This window comes from Oncorhynchus mykiss, chromosome 22 (genome assembly GCF_013265735.2).
Source record: "Oncorhynchus mykiss isolate Arlee chromosome 22, USDA_OmykA_1.1, whole genome shotgun sequence".
In the NCBI taxonomy this organism is placed as follows: Eukaryota; Metazoa; Chordata; class Actinopteri; order Salmoniformes; family Salmonidae; genus Oncorhynchus; species Oncorhynchus mykiss.
This window is the reverse complement of record NC_048586.1, coordinates 29280661-29303735: the sequence shown is the minus strand read 5'-3', so window position 1 is coordinate 29303735 and position 23075 is coordinate 29280661. Positions and strand designations below refer to the sequence as shown.

Genomic DNA, 23075 nt, shown 5'->3' with positions numbered 1-23075 from the left:
GGCGGCTTATGGTAGAGAAATTAACATTCAATTCTCTGGCAACAGCTCCCTCAACTTGAGACATCCGTGGCATTGTGTGACAAAACATTTTACTGTGACCTTTTTATTGTCCCCAGCACACGGTGCACCTGTGTAAAGATCATGCTGTTTAATCTTCTTAATATACCACACCTGTTAGGTGGAGGGATTATCTTGGCAAAGGAGAAATGCTCAGTAACAGGGATGTTAACAAATTTGTACACAGAATTTGAGAGAAATAAGCTTTTTGTGCATGTGGAAGATTTATGGGATCTTTCATTTCAGCTCATGAAACATGTGACAAACACTTTACAAGTTGCATTTATATTTTTGTTAAGTATATGTATTTTCTTGGTTTGGTAATCGTTTCTTCTTTTTGTTAAGTTTAGTCACAACATTTCTCAACGTACAGTATGTCAACCAATCAGCTGAACAGCCTGACTTGTTGGCACCTCTTTTGCATAATTTCTTTGAACCATACCATTTGTTAATTTATCATCAATCCAGAGAGCTCGAACAGTTCTCAGTTAATTTCTTAACAGGTGCATAGTTCTCAACAATTGGCATTAATAATTTCACAAATACTACCAATGCTGTATCTGGATTAACATCCTCATACACATCCGACCAACACACATATTCTTCAACAAAAGAGTCATGAGAAAACAACAATTTGTACGATCTCTTCTAAATTGCTTTAGGCCCAACCTTTGGCACTTTGGCTTTCCTTGTTATTGCTACAATGAAGTGATTCTCTGCAACATTAGTGAAGATATTGTGACAAGCCTCTTCAAGGTTAGGAGAGTTTGTCACAAATTAAGCGGGAGACCGTCACCAAAATCACCCCAGAATGAGAGTTATTTCAAACAGGACCTGTATGGTGGTTTCTCCGTCATGGTCAAGGATAGCAGGGTTCGGTACACAACTCAGGTTCTCGGTAGGTCCGGGTCCAAACACCAACAGGTCATACACTGTAAATCCAGCCGATATATATGGTCTCTTTCTCTATGGTTCACAGACCCCAGCCCCTTTCTCTCTCTCTTCCTGGTTTGTCCTGACCCCTTATCTGTGGGTCACATTCCGAGAGTTCCCCTTGCCTCTGGGGATTGTAGTTTGGCAGTCTGACATTTTGTGATCTGTTGTTCTTGTCGGGGTGGCCATTTTAGTGAGAGGACAGAGCCCATTTATTAGTTTTGCCCTCACATATCTGCCATGTATCACTCGGTCCCCTTCTTTGCCACACATCTCACTGATGAGTATTTCATGCTTTCTAGAGCCCACTTTACTGCCAACGCCTATTTCTCAACGACTGAGTAGTGGGTCTTGTGTGGTACCTGCTTAAAAAACAGGATGGGGTGTTCCACCCCTTCTACATCTCGGCTCCCAAGCCAACCTTTGAAGCATCCGTCTGAACAATGACTTGCGTTCAAATCTGGTACCACCAGCACTAGATTACAGCAGAGAGCCTACTGTAATGTTCTAAATGTTTTGGTGGCCTTTTCATCCCATTTTTTCCATGTTTTGCCCTCTGACTCTACTCATGTCGGTGAGTGAGGCGACCACTATGCTATAACTTGGGATGAACTTCCAGTAGTAACCGGTCAACCCTAGGAAGTCTCGAACCTGCTTCTTATTTACTGGTTTCGGCCATCCTCTTATTGCCTCCACCTTCTTAAATTTGATTAACCCTCTTCCCACGGTGTATCCCAGATAATCGGTTTCCTCTAACCCCACGTAACACTTGGCAGGGTTCGCCATGAGCCCTGCCTTCCTAAGGGTGTCTAGCACTGCCTGTACCAGGGGTAAGTGGGATTCCCAATTTGGGCTGTAGAACCACACGTCATTTAAATAGGTTGTGGAGTAAGCTCGCTGCGGTTTTAGGACCTGGTCCATTAGCCGTTGAAAGGTGGCTGGGGCCCCTGTGTAAGCTGAATGGCATGACAGTGTATTGAAGCAAACCGTCAGGGGTTGCAAATGCTGTCTTTTCTTTGGCTCTGGGGCTCAGAGGAATTTGCCAGTAACGTTTGGCTGGGTCCAGGGTCATAATGTACCGAGCTTTACCAATTTTCTACAACTATTCATATACTCGGGGCATGGGATAGGCATCAAACTTGGAGATTTCATTTACCTTTCCGAAAATCTTTACAAAACCACAAAGACTGTGGCTTGGAGACCATCACAATTGGGCTGAACCACTCACTATGTGACTCTTCGACTACTCCATCTGCCAACATTTTCTCAGACTGCTGTAATCGCGGCTCGTCGAGCCTCGGGTACCCAATATGGCCTCATGCTCACTTTTCTCCCTGGTAGGGAAACAATATCATGAGCCGTAACCTCAATTTGGCCTGGTATCCCTGAAAACACATCTCTGTTTTTCTGGATCAGGGTCTTTACTTCCTGTACTGGTGCTGGGGACAGAGTAGGTGAAACATGCACTTCGGCTGCCTCCTGAGTGGGCGTGGGGTACTTGACAATTAGTGTCTCTCTCGCTCTCTCTCCATGCTTTTAACAGGTTAATGTGATAGATCTGTTCCGGGGACCGACGACCTGGCTGTCGGATTCGATAATTAACCTCTCCTATTCTCTCCAGCACTTCATATGTCCTTTCCATGTGGCTAGTAGTGCTGGTCCCCACGGTATAGTGTAAACTAACACCTTATCTCCCAGTTGAAATTCCCTCAGGGTAGCCTGCAGATTATAAGTGTGCCACTGGTGCTTTTGTGCTTGCCTCGTGCTCTCTGACGATGGGCGTGACTGTGGCTATCCTGTCTTGCATTGCTATGACATGCTCTATAACACTAGTTATAAGGGGTGGATTGGTTCTCCAAGGTTTCCCGGGTGACGTCTAAGATTCCCCGGGGGTGCCTCCCATATACCAGCTCAAAGGGTGAAAACCTTGGGGCTTGGGGAACCTCTCTCTAATGGCAGACATCCGATACGGTAACATGCAATCCCAGTTTTTCCCATCCTTATCGATTACCTTCCTGAGCATTGACTTCAGGGTGTGATTGAATTTCTCACCCAGGCCGTCCGTCTGAGGATGCTAAACCGATGTCATCAACTGCTTCACCTGCCACAACTTACAAAGGTCTGCCATAAGGCAAGGGGGTCCCCTGGTCAGTAAGGATCTCCTTTGGAATCCCTACCCTGGTGAACATGAGCACTAATTCCTTGGCTATATTTTTGGAAGCCATCGTCCAAAGGGGAATGGCTTCTGGGTAGCGAGTGGCATAATCTAGGATGACCAGAATGTATTGCCCTCTGGCGGATTTAGGTAGTGGGCCCACTATATCCATTGCTATCCACTCAAATGGCATTTTGATTATGGGAAGTGGCTCTAACAGGCTTCTAACAGCTGGTCTGGGAGCCGTTAACTGGCACTCGGGGCACTCTCCACAATGTCGGGGCACCCTCCACAATGTCAAGCCACCTCAGCCACCTCTGGCCAGTAAAACCTCCTCACACTCCAGTGTCAGGTTTTATCGATACCAAGGTGTCCCCCTCAGAATATGCCCATGAGCTAGGTCCAGTACTGTTCTCCGATACCGGGTGGGGACCAACAACTGTTCCACCACGTCAACCCCTATTTTTGAGGCTCTGTACACCAAACCTTTTTTTCATGATTAAGTGGAGGTAATTATTAAGCATTGTCCTATCATTATGGGGGTACCATGCACGACCTGCACATCTGCTCTGGCTTGCTGTAAGGTTTGATCCTGGGTCTGGGCCATCCCGAAATTTGTCAGGGACCATGCCAGGTCTGTTGGTTCTAGTTAGTCGCACTCTGAGGCTTCTGGATCCCGATCGACCCCGTCCCCACTAGTACCGGGCTGCTAGTTATTGATGTGGTCTGCCCCTTCTTTCTCATCCTCCCTGACTTGCACCTGTGAGGTTGGCCCCTGGGAGTCCTCTTTTCTCCTCTTTTCACTTTGGTTGAGGGCTACATGCTACTTCCTGCTTGGTAAGGGGTGTTGACTCTTCAAACATACCATTCTTCTTGCCTAACCTCGCAAAGTTATGGAAGTATCTACCCAGTATTACATCATACGGCATCTTCGGGACCACGCCGACATCATAATCCAGCAGCCCGTCCTCCGTTTGTATGCTCACTAAGGCTGTGGGGTACGGGCGGGTATCCCCATGAATGCACATTCTTCTTTTTCACAGAGGTTACATTGCATTGGCTCTTCTTTAATAGGGCAGCATGCCTCAACATGTCCTGGTCTATTACAATTGTAACAGATAATAGGATTTGGGGGGGCTCAACCCCCGGTCCCGGTTTACGGCTTTTTCCGGAGTCTCTTGCACCCAGTCTGATTCTCTCCTCACGGCCCCACGCTGCTCTCTTCCCCTTCCCAATGCTGGAACAGTCTTACTCTGTCCGCTGGTTCGCCCAGGCCTGGGGAATGGGAATATTTCCTCCTATGCCTGTTCAGCTGTTCCTGCCGTACAATACCGTTCAACCAGTGCCATGAGATGGTCGGCGGAAAGTATCTTGTTCTGGCCAACCCATCGGCGAACTTCTCTGGGTAGACCTCGCTGAAACTGGTCGAGTACGATGACCTCGACAATCTCAGTGGATGAACAGGTCTCGCCAGGTGAATCAAGTCGAACATCTGTGTTAGGGGGTTGTCCAGGTCTGTATGCCCACTGGTGGAAGCGATGTGCCCTCATGGTATCAGTCACTCCCAGTCTAGTCAGAATCTCGTAATCCTGTGCCTCTTTCAACTCCAGGTTGAAATAGGCTGTTTGAGCATCCCGTGCCAGGTATGGTGCCAGAAGCCCTGCCCATTCTTCTTTTGGCCCCCCCTCTCTTTGGCCTCTCTCTCTCTCTCTCTCTCTCATCCTTTCGAAGGTGGTGAGGTATGCTTCCACATCATCCTGCTTTGTCATTTTTTGAAGAAAATGATTGGCCCACCTCTGGGTATTTGCAGCTGGTAACTGAGCCCCTTCCTGATGAGATATTTGTTGAGCTCTAGTTTCCTCTTGTTGGGCTGCCTCTGCTTGTAACAGTGCCTGTATGGCACCCCCCATACTCAGTTTCCTTGAGCAAACTGTACTAAACAAACAATGCCACACACAAAAAAAAATCTGACTCCCCTTTGGAGTGCTAACTGAACACTTTTTTACCTACCTAACCAGCGGTATGGTTAGTCCCTTTATCCGCTTCAGCCCACACTGTGCCCGCATTCTCCACCACGTGTGACAAACCTCTTCAAGGTTCGGTGAGTTTGTCACAAATTAAGCAGGAGAGCGTCACCAAAATCACCCCAGAATGAGAGTTATTTTGAACCACCTGTATGGTGGTTTCTCCGTCGTGGTCAAGCATAGCAGGGTTCGGTACACAAATCAGGTTCTCGGTAGGTCCAGGTCCAAACGCCAACAGGTAAGTCCAAACAGTCCACGTCATACACGGTAAATCCAGCCGATATATATCGTCTCTTTCGCTATGGTTATGGTTATATATTGTCTCTTTTGCTACAGATCCCCAAGCCCCTCTCTCTCTCTCTTCCTGGTTTGTCCTGACCCCTTATCTGTGGATTGGACCCACCTTCCGAGTGTTCCATTGCCTCTCGGGATTGTAGTTTTGGGCGATCGACCATTTTGTGATCTGTAGTTCTTGTCAGGGTGGACATTTTAGTGGAAGGACAGAGCCGTTTATTAGTTCTGCCCTCACATATCTGCCATTTATCACTCGGCCCCCTTTGCCACAATATAATCAAAACAAGTGAATGTCACAGATCCAACACTGTTGCTATGCACTCTAGTTGGTTGAGTAATAATTTGGGTCATATTACAGGTATTCGTCACAGTTAGACGCTTCCTCTTGAGATGAGAGCTAGTTGCTATGCAGTCAATAAATGTTCTGTTCACCCAGAGAATAGACCTCGGTTAACATCACACACACACTATCAAGTATTGCACTCATATTATCCAAATGCTGACCGTTCGCACTTGTTGGCCTATAGCAGCAACCCAGAAGAAGAGGCTTTAGATGAGGCAGGTGAACTTGAAATTGCAACACTTCAACAACATTTGACATAAGATCCTCTCTAAGCTTTACAGGACTATGACTGAACATATACAGTACCGTAACACCTCCCTCATAGGCATTCCTGTCTTTTCTGTAAATGTTATATCCTTATATCCTTATAATGCTATTGTTTCAGAGATAGCCAGTATATGAATGTTATTCAATGTTAGCAAGTTATTGATTTAATTAACCTTATTTCTAAGGTTATATACAGTATTATAATATGGGCTATTCTTAGCCCTTTCCTCTCTCCAGAACAGCCAGCTTGTCCTTGAACCTTAGGAACTTGATCACTATTGCCCTGGGTCTGTCACTTGGGCTCATTACAGGTTTTCCAGACTTTGAGCTTTTCCTTGAACATTTTTCTCACTTTCTCCTCAGATTCCGTCCAGGTCTCATGTGAACTCTCTGGTATGCCATCCACAACAATGTTGTTCCCCCTGGATTGTCCCTCCTAGATATTCTGTTTTCCCAGTCATCTGTAATAATAATTCACAGACAGTGCTCATGTCATCTCGCGTGGACTTACAGTTGGTTGTCATCTTGCTGGAAGTCTCTTTCATGACATCCACCTCTCCCTGGGATAACTGCAATCTGTTCTTAAGGTCTTGGACCTCTCTGGTCAGATGGTCCATTCTTTTGTTAGTTGAGTCCACAAGTATTTGGACAAAGCTCTTGAAGCTATTTTCCAATTGCTGTAACAATTGCTTGTAGACAACTTGTTGTTGATTTAAAAGATCACGCACCTGTGATCCCCATTACTCCAACCTTCTTTAACTTTGGGCAGCATGATGGTAGCAACATAGGCTAATGCTGGTACTCCATGCAGTTCCAGCCAGCACAAATCACAGGGTCGATTGAAACTGCAGGGATATAAACAGCAATAATTTAAACAGCCAGAAGCCTGGAACTATATGTAGTGCCAGTCACAAGGGCTAACTTATTCACATGTAGTGTTCAAACTATCATGGAAGCCTGGCTAGCGTGATAGTGAGCAGCTAGGGTAGCTGCTTTGCCAAGCAGCAGCTCTTCAGACTTTGCGGTTCGGCAGTATCCCGGGACAGATGGTAGTGGTCCCAGCAACTGAGGCCAACTGCATCGCGGGATCCAAATTAAACAGATAGGCTAATATTTATTTTTTAAATAACTTTTGTATTGTTTGTTTCTGATCACTCTCTCGTTCCGTGTTCAGCGCCCATCCCTGGTCTAGATGATGTATTGCATGTATTACCTTCATACAAGAGAGAGGCAGCCATGTTGCTATCCATGGACAGACAGGAGGAGGGAGAGTGAGGCCACAAACAGAGTTCATAGACTGATCTGTCATATTGTGGATCTACAGTGCATTCAGAAAGTATTCAGACCCCTTGACTTTTTCTTAATTCTGTTACTTTACAGCTTTATTCTAAAATGTATTACAGTTTTGCAAATGTATTAAAGATTAAACAATTTCACATTTACATAAGTATTCAGACCCTTTTACTCAGTACTTTGTTAGAGCACCTTTGACATTGATTACATCCTTGAGTCTTCTTGGGTATGACGCTGAAAGCTTGGCAAACCTGTATTTGGGGAGTTTCTCCCATTCTTCTCTGCAGATCCTCTCAAGCTCTGTCAGGTTGGATGGGGAGTGTCACTGCAAAGCTATTTTCAGTTCTCTCCAGAGATGTTCGATCGGGTTCAAGTCCGAGCTCTGCCTGGGACACTCAAGAACATTGAGACCTGTCCCGAAGCCAATTCGGCGTTGTCTTGGCTGTGTGCTTATGGTTGTTGTCCTGTTGGAAGGTGAACCTTCACCCCAGTCTGAGGTCCTGAGAGCTCTGGAGCAGGTTTTCTTCAAGGATCTCTCTGTATTTTGCTCCGTTCATCTTTCTTTCAATCCTGACTAGTTTCCTAGTCCCTGCCACTGACAAACATCCCCACAGCATGATGCTACCACCACCATGCTTCACCATAGGGTTGGTGCCAGGTTTCCTCCAGACGTGATGCTTGGCATTCAGGCCAAAGAGTTCGATCTTGATTTCATCAGACCAGAGTTTGGTCTGAGAGTCCTTTAGGTGCCTTTTGGCAAACTCCAAGCGGACTATCATTTGTCATTTTTACTGAGGAGTGGCTTCCGTCTTGCCACTCTACCATAAAGGCCTGATTGGTGGAGTGCTGCAGAGATGGTTGTCCTTCTGGAAGATTCTCCCAACTCCACAGAGAAAGTCTGGAGCTCTGTCAGGGTGACCATCAGGTTGTTGGTCACCTCCCTGACCAAGGCCCTTTCCCCCCCGATTGCTCAGTTTGGCCAGCTCTAGGAAGAGTCTTGGTGGTTCCCAACAATCAGCAGCATTGCATTAGTGGAAACCACGACTGTTTTTGTATCAATATTTTAGCTTTTTATAATAACCAAATGTTTTTACAGGGTTAAATATTAGATTCTAGAGCACAACATGTGCTTCAAAAGAAGCTAGAATCCTATAATATATCTGGCGCTCCTAGACTTTCTTGTGCTTCTAACTTTAAAAGAATTGGGAGCACCAATGCTACCAATTACTCATGTTAATTTCGAGCCCTGGCTGCAACAGATGGTTTTTGGGGTGTTTGAGACACAGGCTGAATCGAGGTGGGCGACTCCATATGTGTTAAACACTACAGCTACTGTTTTTCAAGCACAGACTGAGTTAACTTATTTTAGTTCCTAATGTTCTAGTCTCGCACCATCTGTTTCCCTGTGTCAGAAGGGTTCTGGCAGAGATTAATTAGAAGATGGTAAAGCAATTAGCACTGGGAGGCAGGGGAATACCAAGTAGCCTAACTCTAAGTCCAAACTAAAGGGAATGTGTCTGGTTAGGCAGAGACACACCATATTATATTCTACCACTTGTGCTCTGTACAACAATGTAATAGAATACTGTGTGTACATACTGATCAACAACAACCCCTTTTGCAGAGTTTTGGGAAATTATACAATGAAATATTCAATATGTTTAGTCTTGTTGTCAAATGTAGACATGGCCCAAATTGAAAGTGAAGTAATTGATAGTACTACAAATGTAAAACATTGAGACATGAATTTAAAAAGAGGTCCACCTTGAGGGAAGAGAGCAGCGTTTATTGAATTGCCTTTCTGACCCACTTCTTTAAATATCACCAGTCTCCAAACTCTGGGGAGTAGAAGACACACCAGCACAACTGTCAGTCACTGATCTTTCTCACCAGTGATCACTTCCTATAAGAAATATTAGATTATAAAAATCATGAAATGGGAAACGAGAGTCTGAGATTAATGTAGGAATTCTGATTAAATTCAGATTCTTATAAATCTGCATTGTTTTTGACATGACATAATAACCTGTCTGTTGAGGGTTTGGCTGGAAGTAACTGTGCTGGGTTGTTGGGCGCTGATGCATTTTCCAATACAGTAAGCTTACATTACAGTTAATAAGGAACGTAGAAGTAGTTAACTCTATTATAGTTCTAAGTCTACAGCATTAGTTATGGTCTGTTCTATTAAATCCGTATGGTAAAATCTTTCTGCCTTAATGAGCTGTCATAATATTGATGCAAATAAACACAGTGCATTCGGAAAGTGTTCAGACCTCTTGACTTTTTTCACATTTTGTTACATTACAGCCTTATTCTAAAACTGATTTTAAATCGTTTTTTCCCCCATCAATCTACATAAAATACCCCATAATGACAAAGCAAAAACAGGTTTTTAGAATTCTTAGCAAATTTAATTTAAAAAAACGGAAATTTCACATTCAGTAAGTATTCAGAGCCTTTACTCTGTACTTTGTTGAAGCGCCTTTGGCAGTGATTACAGCCTAGAGTCTTCTGGGGTATCACGCTACAAGCTTGGTACATGCTTCTCCCATTCTTCTCTTCAGTTCCTCTCAAACTCTGTCAGGTTGGATGGGGAGAGTCGCTGCACAGCTATTACTAGGTGTCTCCAGAAAGGAGACAGGAGTGCTGCAGACATGGTTGTCCTTCTGGAAGGTTCTCCCATCTCCACAGAGCTCTATTAGAGTGACCATCGGGTTCTTGGTCACTTCCCTGACCAAGGCCCTTCTCCCCCATTTGCTCAGTTTGGCTGGGGGTGTCACGCCCTGACCTTAGAGCCTTTTTATTTCTCTATTTGGTTAGGTCAGGTGTGATTTGGGTGGGTATTCTAGTTTGTCTGTTCCTTTGTTGGCCGGGTATGGTTCCCAATCAGAGGCAGCTGTCTATCGTTGTCTCTGATTGGGAATCATACTTAGGCAGCCTTTTTCCCCGCCTGTGTTTGTGGGTAATTATTTATTTTCTGTGTGTGTTTGTGTGCGCCACGGTTGCGTCACGTTCGGGTTCTGTTACCTGTTTTTTGTGAAGGTTTCGCCTTGGCTCATTTATGACAGGGAGTTTGAAGACAGTGAACGTGACAGGGGGGCCAGCTCTAGGAACAGTCAGGGTGGTTCCAAACTTACTTTATTTAAGAATGATGGAGGCCACTGTGTTCCTGGGGACCTTTAATGCTGCAAACATTTTTTGGTACCGTTCCCCAGATCTGTGCCTCGACACAATCCTGTCTCTGAGCTCTACGGACAATTCCTTCGACCTCATTGCTTGGTTTTTGCTCTGACATGTACTGTCCTATGTGAGACCTTATATAAACAGGTGTGTGCCTTTCCAAATCATGTCCAATCAATTGAATTTACCACAGGTGGACTCCAGCCAGTTGTAGAAACATCTCAAGGATGATCAATGGAAATAGGATGCACCTGAGTACAATTTTGAGTCTCATAGCAAAGGGTCTGACTACTTATGTAAATAAGGTATTTCAGTTGTAGTTAAAAAAAAAAATACAAACATTTCTAAAAGCCTGTTTTCGCTTTGTCATTATGGTGTGTTATGTGTAGATTAATGAGGAAAACAATTAATCTAAGCAATTTTAGATTAAGGCTGCAGCGCAACACAATGTGGAAAAAGGAAGGGGTCTGAATGCTTTTTGAATGCACTGTGTTTCCAAGTCCCCTTGTACTATATAATAGAATGAACACAAAGTTCATGTGTTGTGGAAGAAAAATTCCAAACCAATTTCCAGATGCTATATGTCTGTAATATTTAACAAGATAACCATGTAATGACTGACGATATTCATTACTTTTATTGTGTGTAAAACAAAACATTCACATATCCAAATGAACACATTGTTGCTTACTCACTCACAGCACAGGCAATCAAACAATCACAAAGTTGGTTTCTGATTTGAAAATCTTCACTGCGCATGCATCATGCTAGATTTGAACCCTTGGGTCTAAACCCTACGTGTATATTTTCTGCAAAGCACACCTCTCATCCAGTCAGGCTGTGTGAGAAGTTTCTGGAATAAAACAATTGTTTTCGTCCAATAATCAGCAACCGTCAGTAGGTCATTCAGTACATTCTTCCACTCTACCACTCCCCTCAGAATCCAGAAAAAGGCTTGGTCACACAACTAAATATTAGACCACAGCAACAGAACACACACACTGTAATACCTCACTGTGCACACAAAGGCTGGTTTGAAGGTGGAGCAGACAGGATGGAAAAAGCAGCTTGATGCAATCCAGTAGGAGACTTTTCCTCTGAGAGTGTGTGTTCTGTCCTGCATCAGTTCCAGCCCAGGGGCTAGGGGTCAATCTGGAATCAGACACCTTTCTCCTCCCTCTAGTTCCCCTCTCTACCTGCCTGTTACCTGCCCCATTCTCTTCCCTTCTCTTTCTACCTCCCTGTCCATTCTCTCCCAGATCCCTCTCCCCCATCTTTCCCTCTTCCCCTCTCTTCCCTCTCTTACTTGACAAAGTGCAGTGCCTCTGCGGCCACCACAGATCCCTTGCTGCTGTCCAGAGAGGTGATGATAGAGAAGCCAGCCTTCAGAGCCAGCATCACCGTCTCTAGCTTCAGACACTCCAGAGTACACACGAAGGTACTGTCCTGCTTCAGCACCAGCCTGGAGCCCGGTTCTGACTTGATGAAGTGGCGGAACTGGATCACGTTGGACGACACTTCAAACTCCTCCGGGAAGCCGTCCAGACGGCTCTTTGAGATCTGAACCAGGCGACCTTTGACCTTGTCAATGAAACTGGGGTCACTACAGTACACCTTGAAGCCCTGTGACCTCTCGTCAGTCACCTCCAGGAAGGCGGGTTCCCGCTGTACCGCCCGCAGCTCCTCCCACTCCAAAATGGCCTCCACCAATCCACTGAGGCGGTAGAACTCTGCTTCCCGTCTCAGAAGGCCCACCTCTCGGAAGTCGTCGGGTAGCTGCAGGTCTCCGGTCCGTAAGAAGTTGAGGATGTGTCGGAACACAGGGCCGTCACGGTCGATGAAGGGGTTGCCCATGGAGTCAGTGTGCTGGACGGTCTTTTTGCCGCTGGCCAGCTCCTCCAACACTGACCCCTGGTGGCGGCTGAGGGTGGTGCGGTGCGCGGCATACAGAAAGCCCCCCACGTTGAGGGTGATGGTGCCTGACGAGGGCTTCTTGATGCTCTTACTGGGCTGCAGCAGGTCCGAGTTGATCTGTCTCAGTTCACTGTCCATCCTTCTGAGGTTCCATTCCATGCCGCTCCCACTCAACAACCTCAGTGTCTTTGTCTGTGTCTGTGGTCCTCAGGATAAGTGTGTGTAGCGTGCAGTAAAAAGTGAGTGTGTGTGTGGGAGCCACTCGGAGAGGTACTGGCATAGAGAGGAGCGCAGAGCGCACTGGTAGCAGAATGAGTCTGCCTCTCCCTTTCTCTCCTCCCTCTTACATCCCTCCCTCCCTTTTACCTCTCTCTATTTCTCTCTCTCTCTCTGCATCTCTGCTGGAGGAAGAGGGGGGCCACCCTCTGTCACAGGGTGGGAGGAGAGGGAGTGTGTGTGCATTGGAGAGAGAGAGAAAGCGATGAGTAGAAAGAGTGGCAGGTGCTCTCCTTTACCGCTCTCTCCTTACTTTCTACACCCCCTCTTTTCTTTCCCCTTTGTCTTGTCCCCTTTCTCTCGTCATCTTCACTCGTTCCCCCTTTCTCATTCTCCTCCAGCCTCCCTCTTTCTTCTATTTCTCTCTCTACCCATCTCTCTCTCTCCCAATCTTAGTAATTAGCCCTCTTTTCTCGCTGATGAAAAAGCTCCCCAGCTGTGCTTCCCCACGTGAGACAACAGGAGGCCCCTGAACACACACACACACACTATATGCACACACACACACAGACACAGGAGGTTGTCGTGGCAGGGAACCTCTCTCCCCAACCCCATCCTAGGAACCTGTTGGTGTAGATAGACTGTAGTTGTGTAAGTATCTCTGCTGTAGAGACTTTCTGCAGTGTGCTTCAAACCATGTTTACAGCTTTGTCCAGGGTGGCATTTACTGGCAGCTTGGTGGACATTCACTGGCAGCATGGTAGGCACATTCACTGGCAGTGTGATAGAGAGATAGGGATAAGTGGGCAGATTGTGGGTATTTATGTAAATGAGAGTGTATTTACACAAATGCCTGATTTCTCTCAAAAATTGCATGCAGTTGGTTAAGATCTCCCTAAGAGTAAACCCCTCAGAGACGTGTGTGTGTGTGTGTGTGTGTGTGTGTGTGTGTGTGTGTGTGTGTGTGTGTGTGTGTGTGTGTGTGCGCACCTAATTACTGGTGAATGCAGGCAGGGTCTGAGCCTGCAGGGTCTTTGATTAGTCCACATCTTCCTGTATCCACCCACAGCCTCGGGAGTTGACTGGAAGGTAATTAGGTCTAAACTGAGGGTAATGTCTCTTACTGCTCTATAAGGAAGAGAGGCTTGTGATGTGTATAACGGCCTTGTGTATTATTATGGTGAGTCATAGACTCATATTGTTAGCCTCCAGAACATGGTGCAAGGAGCTTAAATCAATACTGTATAATACAGCACAGTATTTCTTTCTACATGGGCTGACCATGACAAACTGTCTGGACGATGTCTTCGCCTGACACTTATTGTAACAAATAGTGACGTGTGTGTTTGACAGTTTTGCTCCCAGAGGTGAGAGAGTGTCCTGCAGGTGATGAGCTGTCACAGACAGACAGTGATGTTTCTCAACCCCCCCCTACCCTCTCTCCCCTTAGCATACATTTAGCATACAGAAGTGCCATTATAGTAAACAGTGAGATGTGTAATTAAGTTGTTTTTTCTCTCAGTGTGAAGTCTGTTTGATGGAGCTGGCCTGGTGTTGTCCACAGTTATACAGAAAGCTTTGGTATGTGTATGCTGGTGTTAAAATTGTAATTAAACCAAGCAATCCCCCCAGAATCCAGGTGTAGAACATTCCCACACAGCCTTGACAGTGACACAACCTATCAAATAGAATATCCCCTTTGTCTTATCTCCAGAAGTGGAGGCCCGACTTCCATTCACCCATCCCCTTCAATGAACGTACCTGTGGACAATCAGTGTGACAGTCTGACAACCCTTTCCGTTCAATTCATTTCCGGTGCGACAGCTCAACATGGTGACGTCTGAGTGGCACGTCGGCGATCAACGAGGCGGCTCTACCGTACCGTGGTGCTTTTTAATCATAATATGATTAGTGGAATCATCCCTGTATTAGAATTGCAAATGAGACAGTGGAACAGCGAATGAAAGAACAGCAGAGAAGAGATGGTGGGTGGGTGGATGAACTGCTTTCCTTCCAAGCCCTTCCACACCATTGTTACTCTGGATAATTGTTCAACTTCATGTCGGAATCTATTTCATTTATTTGTTTTTTTTTCCCTCAGAAAGTACTGAGAACGGTATTGTCTATTCCCATCAGTAAAATCACTTTGTCTCTTTTCATTAAAGATATTGAATTATTCATAATGTTACTGGCCATGACAGAGCTGTAACACAAACTGCAGTGAAGCTCGCATAGCAACAGCAGCCTTGAGGAACATAGATGTGATGTGTGTGTGTGTGTAGCGGAGGTGGTAAGGTAGCCTTGCCTGAGACCTGTAGCCTTGAGGAACATAGATGTGGTGTATGTGTGTGAGGCGGAGGTGGTATGGTAGCCTTGCCTGAGACTTGTAGACTTGAGGAACATAGATGTGGTGTATGAGGTGTGTGTGTGTGTGTGTGTGTGTGTGTGTGTGTGTGTGTGTGTGTGTGTGTGTGTAGCGGAGGTGGTAAGGTAGCGTTGCCTGAGACCTGTAGCCTTGAGGAACACAGATGTGGTGTATGAGGTGTGTGTAGCGGAGGTGGTAAGGTAGCCTTGCCTGAGACCTGTAGACTTGAGGAACATAGATGTGGTGTATGAGGTGTGTGTGTGTGTGTGTGTGTAGCGGAGGTGGTAAGGTAGCCTTGCCTGAGACCTGTAGACTTGAGGAACATAGATGTGGTGTATGAGGTGTGTGTGTGTGTGTGTGTGTGTGTGTAGCGGAGGTGGTAAGGTAGCCTTGCCTGAGACCTGTAGCCTTGAGGAAAATAGATGTGGTGTATGAGGTGTGTGTGTGTGTGTGTGTGTGTGTGTGTGTGTGTGTGTGTGTGTGTGTGTGTGTGTGTGTGTGTGTGTGTGTGTGTGTGTGTGTGTGTGTGTGTGTGTGTGTGTGTGTGTGTGTGTGTGTGTGTGTGTGTGTGAGGTGGAGGTTGTAAGGCCTGAGACCTGTAGCCTTGCGTTAAGCTCCCCAAGCTAATGCCTAGGCTTTAGTTCAGCAGGCTAACACTGTTTAGATATGTACAGACAACCTGGGTTCAAACTCTCAGTCACATGGGTTCTCTCTATGTCAAACACGCTCTGATGTTGGCTATATTTTAGGAAACATCTCCTAGGGCGCTGAAAATGTTGTCTGGTATCTGTGATACAGGTGATGGAGTAAACTAATAGCCCCTCACAGCAGATTGTTGATAAATATGTTTTCTCTTCCCTCTTCTGAGTACCCCCCCCCCCCTCCAAACCCCTTCATGTGAAATAATTTATAGATAGCGTATTTACAGAGAGATCGCTTTGGGCATGCAGTCACCCTACATCTCTTTCACTATTGAGAGACATTACAGCCTTAAGAATAGTGCTGCTCTTGAAAGGCAGTGTTGTGTAGGATAGTAGGATCGCGTTGTGTAGGACAGTAAGATAGTGTTGTGAAGGATAGTAATATCGCGTTGTGTAGGATAGTAAGATAGTGTTGTGTAGGACAGTAAGATAGTGTTGTGTAGGATAGTAAGATAGTGTTGTGTAGGATAGTAGGATCGCGTTGTGTAGGATAGTAAGATAGTGTTGTGTAGGACAGTAAGATAGTGTTGTGTAGGATAGTAAGATAGTGTTGTGTAGGACAGTAAGATAGTGTTGTGTAGGATAGTAAGATAGTGTTGTGTAGGATAGTAAGATAGTGTTGTGTAGGACAGTAAGATAGTGTTGTGTAGGATAGTAAGATAGTGTTGTGTAGGATAGTAAGATAGTGTTGTGTAGGACAGTAAGATAGTGTTGTGAAGGATAGTAAGATCGCGTTGTGTAGGACTGTAAGATAGTGTTGTGTAGGACAGTAAGATAGTGTTGTGAAGGATAGTAATATCGCGTTGTGTAGGATAGTAAGATAGTGTTGTGTAGGATAGTAAGATAGCGTTGTGTAGGACAGTAAGATAGTGTTGTGAAGGATAGTAATATCGCGTTGTGTAGGATAGTAAGATAGTGTTGTGTAGGACAGTAAGATAGTGTTGTGTAGGATAGTAAGATAGTGTTGTGTAGGATAGTAGGATCGCGTTGTGTAGGATAGTAAGATAGTGTTGTGTAGGACAGTAAGATAGTGTTGTGTAGGATAGTAAGATAGTGTTGTGTAGGACAGTAAGATAGTGTTGTGTAGGATAGTAAGATAGTGTTGTGTAGGATAGTAAGATAGTGTTGTGTAGGACAGTAAGATAGTGTTGTGTAGGATAGTAAGATAGTGTTGTGTAGGATAGTAAGATAGTGTTGTGTAGGACAGTAAGATAGTGTTGTGAAGGATAGTAAGATCGCGTTGTGTAGGACTGTAAGATAGTGTTGTGTAGGACAGTAAGATAGTGTTGTGAAGGATAGTAATATCGCGTTGTGTAGGATAGTAAGATAGTGTTGTGTAGGATAGTAAGATAGTGTTGTGTAGGACAGTAAGATAGTGTTGTGTAGGATAGTAAGATAGTGTTGTGTAGGATAGTAAGATAGTGTTGTGTAGGACAGTAAGATAGTGTTGTGTAGGACAGTAAGATAGTGTTGTGAAGGACAGTAAGATCGTGTTGTGAAGGATAGTAGGATTGCGTTGTGTAGGACAGTAAGATAGTGTTGTGTAGGACAGTAAGATAGTGTTGTGTAGGATAGTAAGATCGTGTTGTGTAGGATAGTAAGATAGTGTTGTGTAGGACAGTAAGATAGTGTTGTGAAGGACAGTAAGATAGTGTTGTGTAGGATAGTAAGATCGTGTTGTGTAGGATAGTAAGATAGTGTTGTGTAGGACAGTAAGATAGTGTTGTGAAGGATAGTAAGATTGTGTTGTGTAGGACAGTAAGATAGTGTTGTGTAGGATAGTAAGATAGTGTTGTGTAGGATAGTAAGATCGCGTTTTGTAGGATAGTAAGATAGTGTTGTGTAGGACAGTAAGATAGTGTTGTGTAGGACAGTAAGATAGTGTTGTGTAGGACAGTAAGATAGTGTTGTGTAGTAGGATAGTAAGATAGTGGTGTGTAGGATAGTAAGATAGTGTTGTGTAGGACAGTAAGATAGTGTTGTGTAGGATAGTAAGATTGCGTTGTGTAGGATAGTTAGATCGCGTTGTGTAGGATAGTAAGATTGCGTTGTGTAGGATAGTTAGATCGCATTGTGTAGGATAGTAAGATAGTGTTGTGTAGGACAGTAAGATAGTGATGTGTAGGACAGTAAGATAGTGATGTGTAGGACAGTAAGATAGTGTTGTGTAGGATAGTAAGATAGTGTTGTGTAGGATAGTAAGATAGTGTTGTGTAGGATAGTTAGATCGCGTTGTGTAGGATAGTAAGATAGTGTTGTGTAGGACAGTAAGATAGTGTTGTGTAGGATAGTAAGATAGTGTTGTGTAGGACAGTAAGATAGTGTTGTGTAGGACAGTAAGATTGCGTTGTGTAGGATAGTTAGATCGCGTTGTGTAGGATAGTAAGATTGCGTTGTGTAGGATAGTTAGATCGCATTGTGTAGGATAGTAAGATAGTGTTGTGTAGGATAGTAAGATCGCGTTGTGTAGGATAGTAAGATCGCGTTGTGTAGGACAGTAAGATCGCGTTGTGTAGGATAGTTAGATCGCGTTGTGTAGGATAGTAAGATAGTGTTGTGTAGGACAGTAAGATAGTGTTGTGTAGTACAGTAAGATAGTGTTGTGTAGGACAGTAAGATTGTGTTGTGTAGGATAGTAAGATAGTGTTGTGTAGGACAGTAAGATAGTAATGTGAAGGATAGTAAGATAGTGTTGTGTAGGACAGTAAGAAAGTGTTGTGTAGGACAGTAAGATAGTAATGTGAAGGATAGTAAGATAGCGTTGTGTAGGATAGTAAGATAGTGTTGTGTAGGACAGTAAGATAGTAATGTGAAGGATAGTAAGATAGTGTTGTGTAGGACAGTAAGATAGTGTTGTGTAGGATAGTAAGATAGTGTTGTGTAGGACAGTAAGATAGTGTTGTGAAGGATAGTAAGATAGTGTTGTGTAGGATAGTAAGATCGCGTTGTGTAGGATAGTTAGATCGTGTTGTGTAGGATAGTAAGATAGTGTTGTGTAGCACAGTAAGATAGTGTTGTGTAGGACAGTAAGATAGTGTTGTGTAGGACAGTAAGATAGTGTTGTGTAGGACAGTAAGATAGTGTTGTGTAGGACAGTAAGATAGTGTTGTGTAGGACAGTAAGATAGTGTTGTGTAGGACAGTAAGATAGTGTTGTGTAGTAGGATAGTAAGATAGTATTGTGTAGGATAGTAAGATTGCGTTGTGTAGGATAGTAAGATAGTGTTGTGTAGGATAGTAAGATCGCGTTGTGTAGGATAGTTAGATCGCGTTGTGTAGGATAGTAAGATCGCGTTGTGTAGGATAGTTAGATCGCGTTGTGTAGGACAGTAAGATAGTGTTGTGTAGGATAGTAAGATAGTGTTGTGTAGGACAGTAAGATAGTGTTGTGAAGGACAGTAAGATAGTGTTGTGTAGGATAGTAAGATAGTATTGTGTAGGACAGTAAGATAGTGTTGTGTAGGATAGTAAGATAGTGTTGTGTAGGACAGTAAGATAGTGTTGTGAAGGTTAGTAAGATAGTGTTGTGTAGGACAGTAAGATAGTGTTGTGAAGGACAGTAAGAGAGTGTTGTGTAGGACAGTAAGATAGTGTTGTGTAGGACAGTAAGATAGTGTTGTGTAGGATAGTAAGATTGCGTTGTGTAGGACAGTAAGATAGTGTTGTGTAGGATAGTAAGATAGTGTTGTGTAGGACAGTAAGATTGCGTTGTGTAGGATAGTAAGATAGTGTTGTGTAGGATAGTAAGATAGTGTTGTGAAGGATAGTAAGATCGCGTTGTGTAGGATAGTAAGATCACGTTGTGTAGGATAGTAAGATAGTGTTGTGTAGGATAGTAAGATAGTGTTGTGTAGGACAGTAAGATAGTGTTGTGTAGGATAGTAAGATAGTGTTGTGTAGGACAGTAAGATAGTGTTGTGTAGGATAGTAAGATTGCGTTGTGTAGGATAGTAAGATAGTGTTGTGTAGGACAGTAAGATAGTGTTGTGTAGGATAGTAAGATTGCGTTGTGTCGGATAGTAAGATAGTGTTGTGTAGGACAGTAAGATAGTGATGTGAAGGATAGTAATATCGCGTTGTGTAGGATAGTAAGATAGTGTTGTGTAGGACAGTAAGATAGTGATGTGAAGGATATAGTAAGATAGTGTTGTGTAGGACAGTAAGATAGTGATGTGTAGGACAGTAAGATAGTAATGTGAAGGATAGTAAGATAGTGTTGTGTAGGATAGTAAGATAGTGTTGTGTAGGACAGTAAGATGGTGTTGTGTAGGACAGTAAGATAGTGTTGTGTAGGACAGTAAGATAGTGATGTGTAGGATAGTAAGATAGTGATGTGAAGGATAGTAAGATAGTGTTGTGTAGGATAGTAAGATAGTGATGTGTAGGATAGTAAGATAGTGATGTGAAGGATAGTAAGATAGTGTTGTGTAGGATAGTAAGATAGTGTTGTGTAGGATAGTAAGATAGTGATGTGTAGGACAGTAAGATAGTGATGTGTAGGACAGTAAGATAGTGTTGTGTAGGACAGTAAGATAGTGATGTGAAGGATAGTAAGATAGTGTTGTGTAGGATAGTAAGATCGCGTTGTGTAGGATAGTTAGATCGTGTTGTGTAGGATAGTAAGATAGTGTTGTGTAGCACAGTAAGATAGTGTTGTGTAGGACAGTAAGATAGTGTTGTGTAGGACAGTAAGATAGTGTTGTGTAGGACAGTAAGATAGTGTTGTGTAGGACAGTAAGATAGTGTTGTGTAGGACAGTAAGATAGTGTTGTGTAGGACAGTAAGATAGTGTTGTGTAGTAGGATAGTAAGATAGTATTGTGTAGGATAGTAAGATTGCGTTGTGTAGGATAGTAAGATAGTGTTGTGTAGGATAGTAAGATCGCGTTGTGTAGGATAGTTAGATCGCGTTGTGTAGGATAGTAAGATCGCGTTGTGTAGGATAGTTAGATCGCGTTGTGTAGGACAGTAAGATAGTGTTGTGTAGGATAGTAAGATAGTGTTGTGTAGGACAGTAAGATAGTGTTGTGAAGGACAGTAAGATAGTGTTGTGTAGGATAGTAAGATAGTATTGTGTAGGACAGTAAGATAGTGTTGTGTAGGATAGTAAGATAGTGTTGTGTAGGACAGTAAGATAGTGTTGTGAAGGTTAGTAAGATAGTGTTGTGTAGGACAGTAAGATAGTGTTGTGAAGGACAGTAAGAGAGTGTTGTGTAGGACAGTAAGATAGTGTTGTGTAGGACAGTAAGATAGTGTTGTGTAGGATAGTAAGATTGCGTTGTGTAGGACAGTAAGATAGTGTTGTGTAGGATAGTAAGATAGTGTTGTGTAGGACAGTAAGATTGCGTTGTGTAGGATAGTAAGATAGTGTTGTGTAGGATAGTAAGATAGTGTTGTGAAGGATAGTAAGATCGCGTTGTGTAGGATAGTAAGATCACGTTGTGTAGGATAGTAAGATAGTGTTGTGTAGGATAGTAAGATAGTGTTGTGTAGGACAGTAAGATAGTGTTGTGTAGGATAGTAAGATAGTGTTGTGTAGGACAGTAAGATAGTGTTGTGTAGGATAGTAAGATTGCGTTGTGTAGGATAGTAAGATAGTGTTGTGTAGGACAGTAAGATAGTGTTGTGTAGGATAGTAAGATTGCGTTGTGTCGGATAGTAAGATAGTGTTGTGTAGGACAGTAAGATAGTGATGTGAAGGATAGTAATATCGCGTTGTGTAGGATAGTAAGATAGTGTTGTGTAGGACAGTAAGATAGTGATGTGAAGGATATAGTAAGATAGTGTTGTGTAGGACAGTAAGATAGTGATGTGTAGGACAGTAAGATAGTAATGTGAAGGATAGTAAGATAGTGTTGTGTAGGATAGTAAGATAGTGTTGTGTAGGACAGTAAGATGGTGTTGTGTAGGACAGTAAGATAGTGTTGTGTAGGACAGTAAGATAGTGATGTGTAGGATAGTAAGATAGTGATGTGAAGGATAGTAAGATAGTGTTGTGTAGGATAGTAAGATAGTGATGTGTAGGATAGTAAGATAGTGATGTGTAGGACAGTAAGATAGTGATGTGAAGGATAGTAAGATAGTGTTGTGTAGGATAGTAAGATAGTGTTGTGTAGGATAGTAAGATAGTGATGTGTAGGACAGTAAGATAGTGATGTGTAGGACAGTAAGATAGTGTTGTGTAGGACAGTAAGATAGTGATGTGAAGGATAGTAAGATAGTGTTGTGTAGGATAGTAAGATAGTGTTGTGTAGGATAGTAAGATAGTGTTGTGTAGGACAGTAAGATAGTGTTGTGTAGGACAGTAAGATAGTGATGTGAAGGATAGTAAGATAGTGTTGTGTAGGATAGTAATGATCTCCAGATCACGGATGTTTTGGTGCTGCTTTTTAATGATTGTTTTCTCTTCAAGATGGTGTTTTGTATGTTACTATTCTTAAGTTGTTTTTAAAATGTTTTTATTGTTGGAATTGTAAATATTGTGAATTTGTATGATTGTGTGCAGTCTCCTTTGTAAAAGAGGCCTTGGTCTCAATGGGATTCCCTGTTTAAATAAAACAACATTTAAAATGAATTATGACAAGGTGCATGAGATAGGGTTCAGGTTAGACACTTCTGTGTAATCTGATAGATCATAAGGCTGTCTCTTATTCCTGTACCCAGGTTTATAGTAGTAGGCTATCTAGTCAACAGGTTTCCTCTTTTTCTCTCTCTCTTTTCTTGTCACCTCAAGGATAAATACTGCAATCATCTGACTATCACCTTTGCCAGTTTTCAATGCATTCCTTTGAGACACTTTTCTATCGGATGGTTTTTGGTAGTCTATCTGAGATTCACCAGAGGCTTGAGAAATCTGAAGGCTCACACTTTCATTCTCTTCTGGAATATTCAGATACAGAGAAGGAGGTGTCTGGGGATAAGTATTAGGTTGTGGGGGCAGTGTGTGTGTGTGTGTGTGTGAGTGCGCTTCAAGGAAGGTCCTTGGAGCGGAGAGGTTAGACATTGTGGGAGAAGATGAGGGAGGGAGCGGAAGCTTCTTCTCTTTCCCTCTTTCTCCCTCCTCCCGTTCCTCTCCCTCTTTTCTCTCCTTCTGTTCCTCTCCCTCTTTTCTCTCTTCTCCCGTTCCTCTCCCTCTTTTCTCTCTCCTCCAGTTCCTCTCCCTACTCCTCCTCTCATTCTGATCTCCTTTCTTTCTACTCCACTTCATTCCTCTTTCCATCTCTGCATGTGCAGCTTTGCTCTCCTACATTCCAATATCCTTCCACGCTAAACGGACATAAATCTGCAACACTCTGTCTTGAACAATCCTACAGGAGAAGAGGCATGAGCAGTCTA

At 43.6% G+C, this 23075-nt stretch overlaps 1 protein-coding gene across 1 annotated transcript; it reads right to left on the bottom strand.

Moving 5' to 3' along the window:
- Nucleotides 1–11160: 11160 nt before the first annotated feature.
- Nucleotides 11161–12799, bottom strand: LOC110501706 (BTB/POZ domain-containing protein KCTD4). Its single transcript, XM_021579445.2, has one exon. It carries the CDS (start codon nucleotides 12617–12619, stop codon nucleotides 11849–11851), a length of 771 nt encoding a protein of 256 aa, XP_021435120.1. The 5' UTR covers nucleotides 12620–12799; the 3' UTR covers nucleotides 11161–11848.
- Between the last annotated feature and the right edge of the window lie 10276 nt (nucleotides 12800–23075).

Coding starts and splice junctions, on each gene's coding strand:
- LOC110501706 (XM_021579445.2), bottom strand. CDS start 12,619: ATGGAATGGAACCTCAGAAGGATGGACAGTGAACTGAGACAGATCAAC.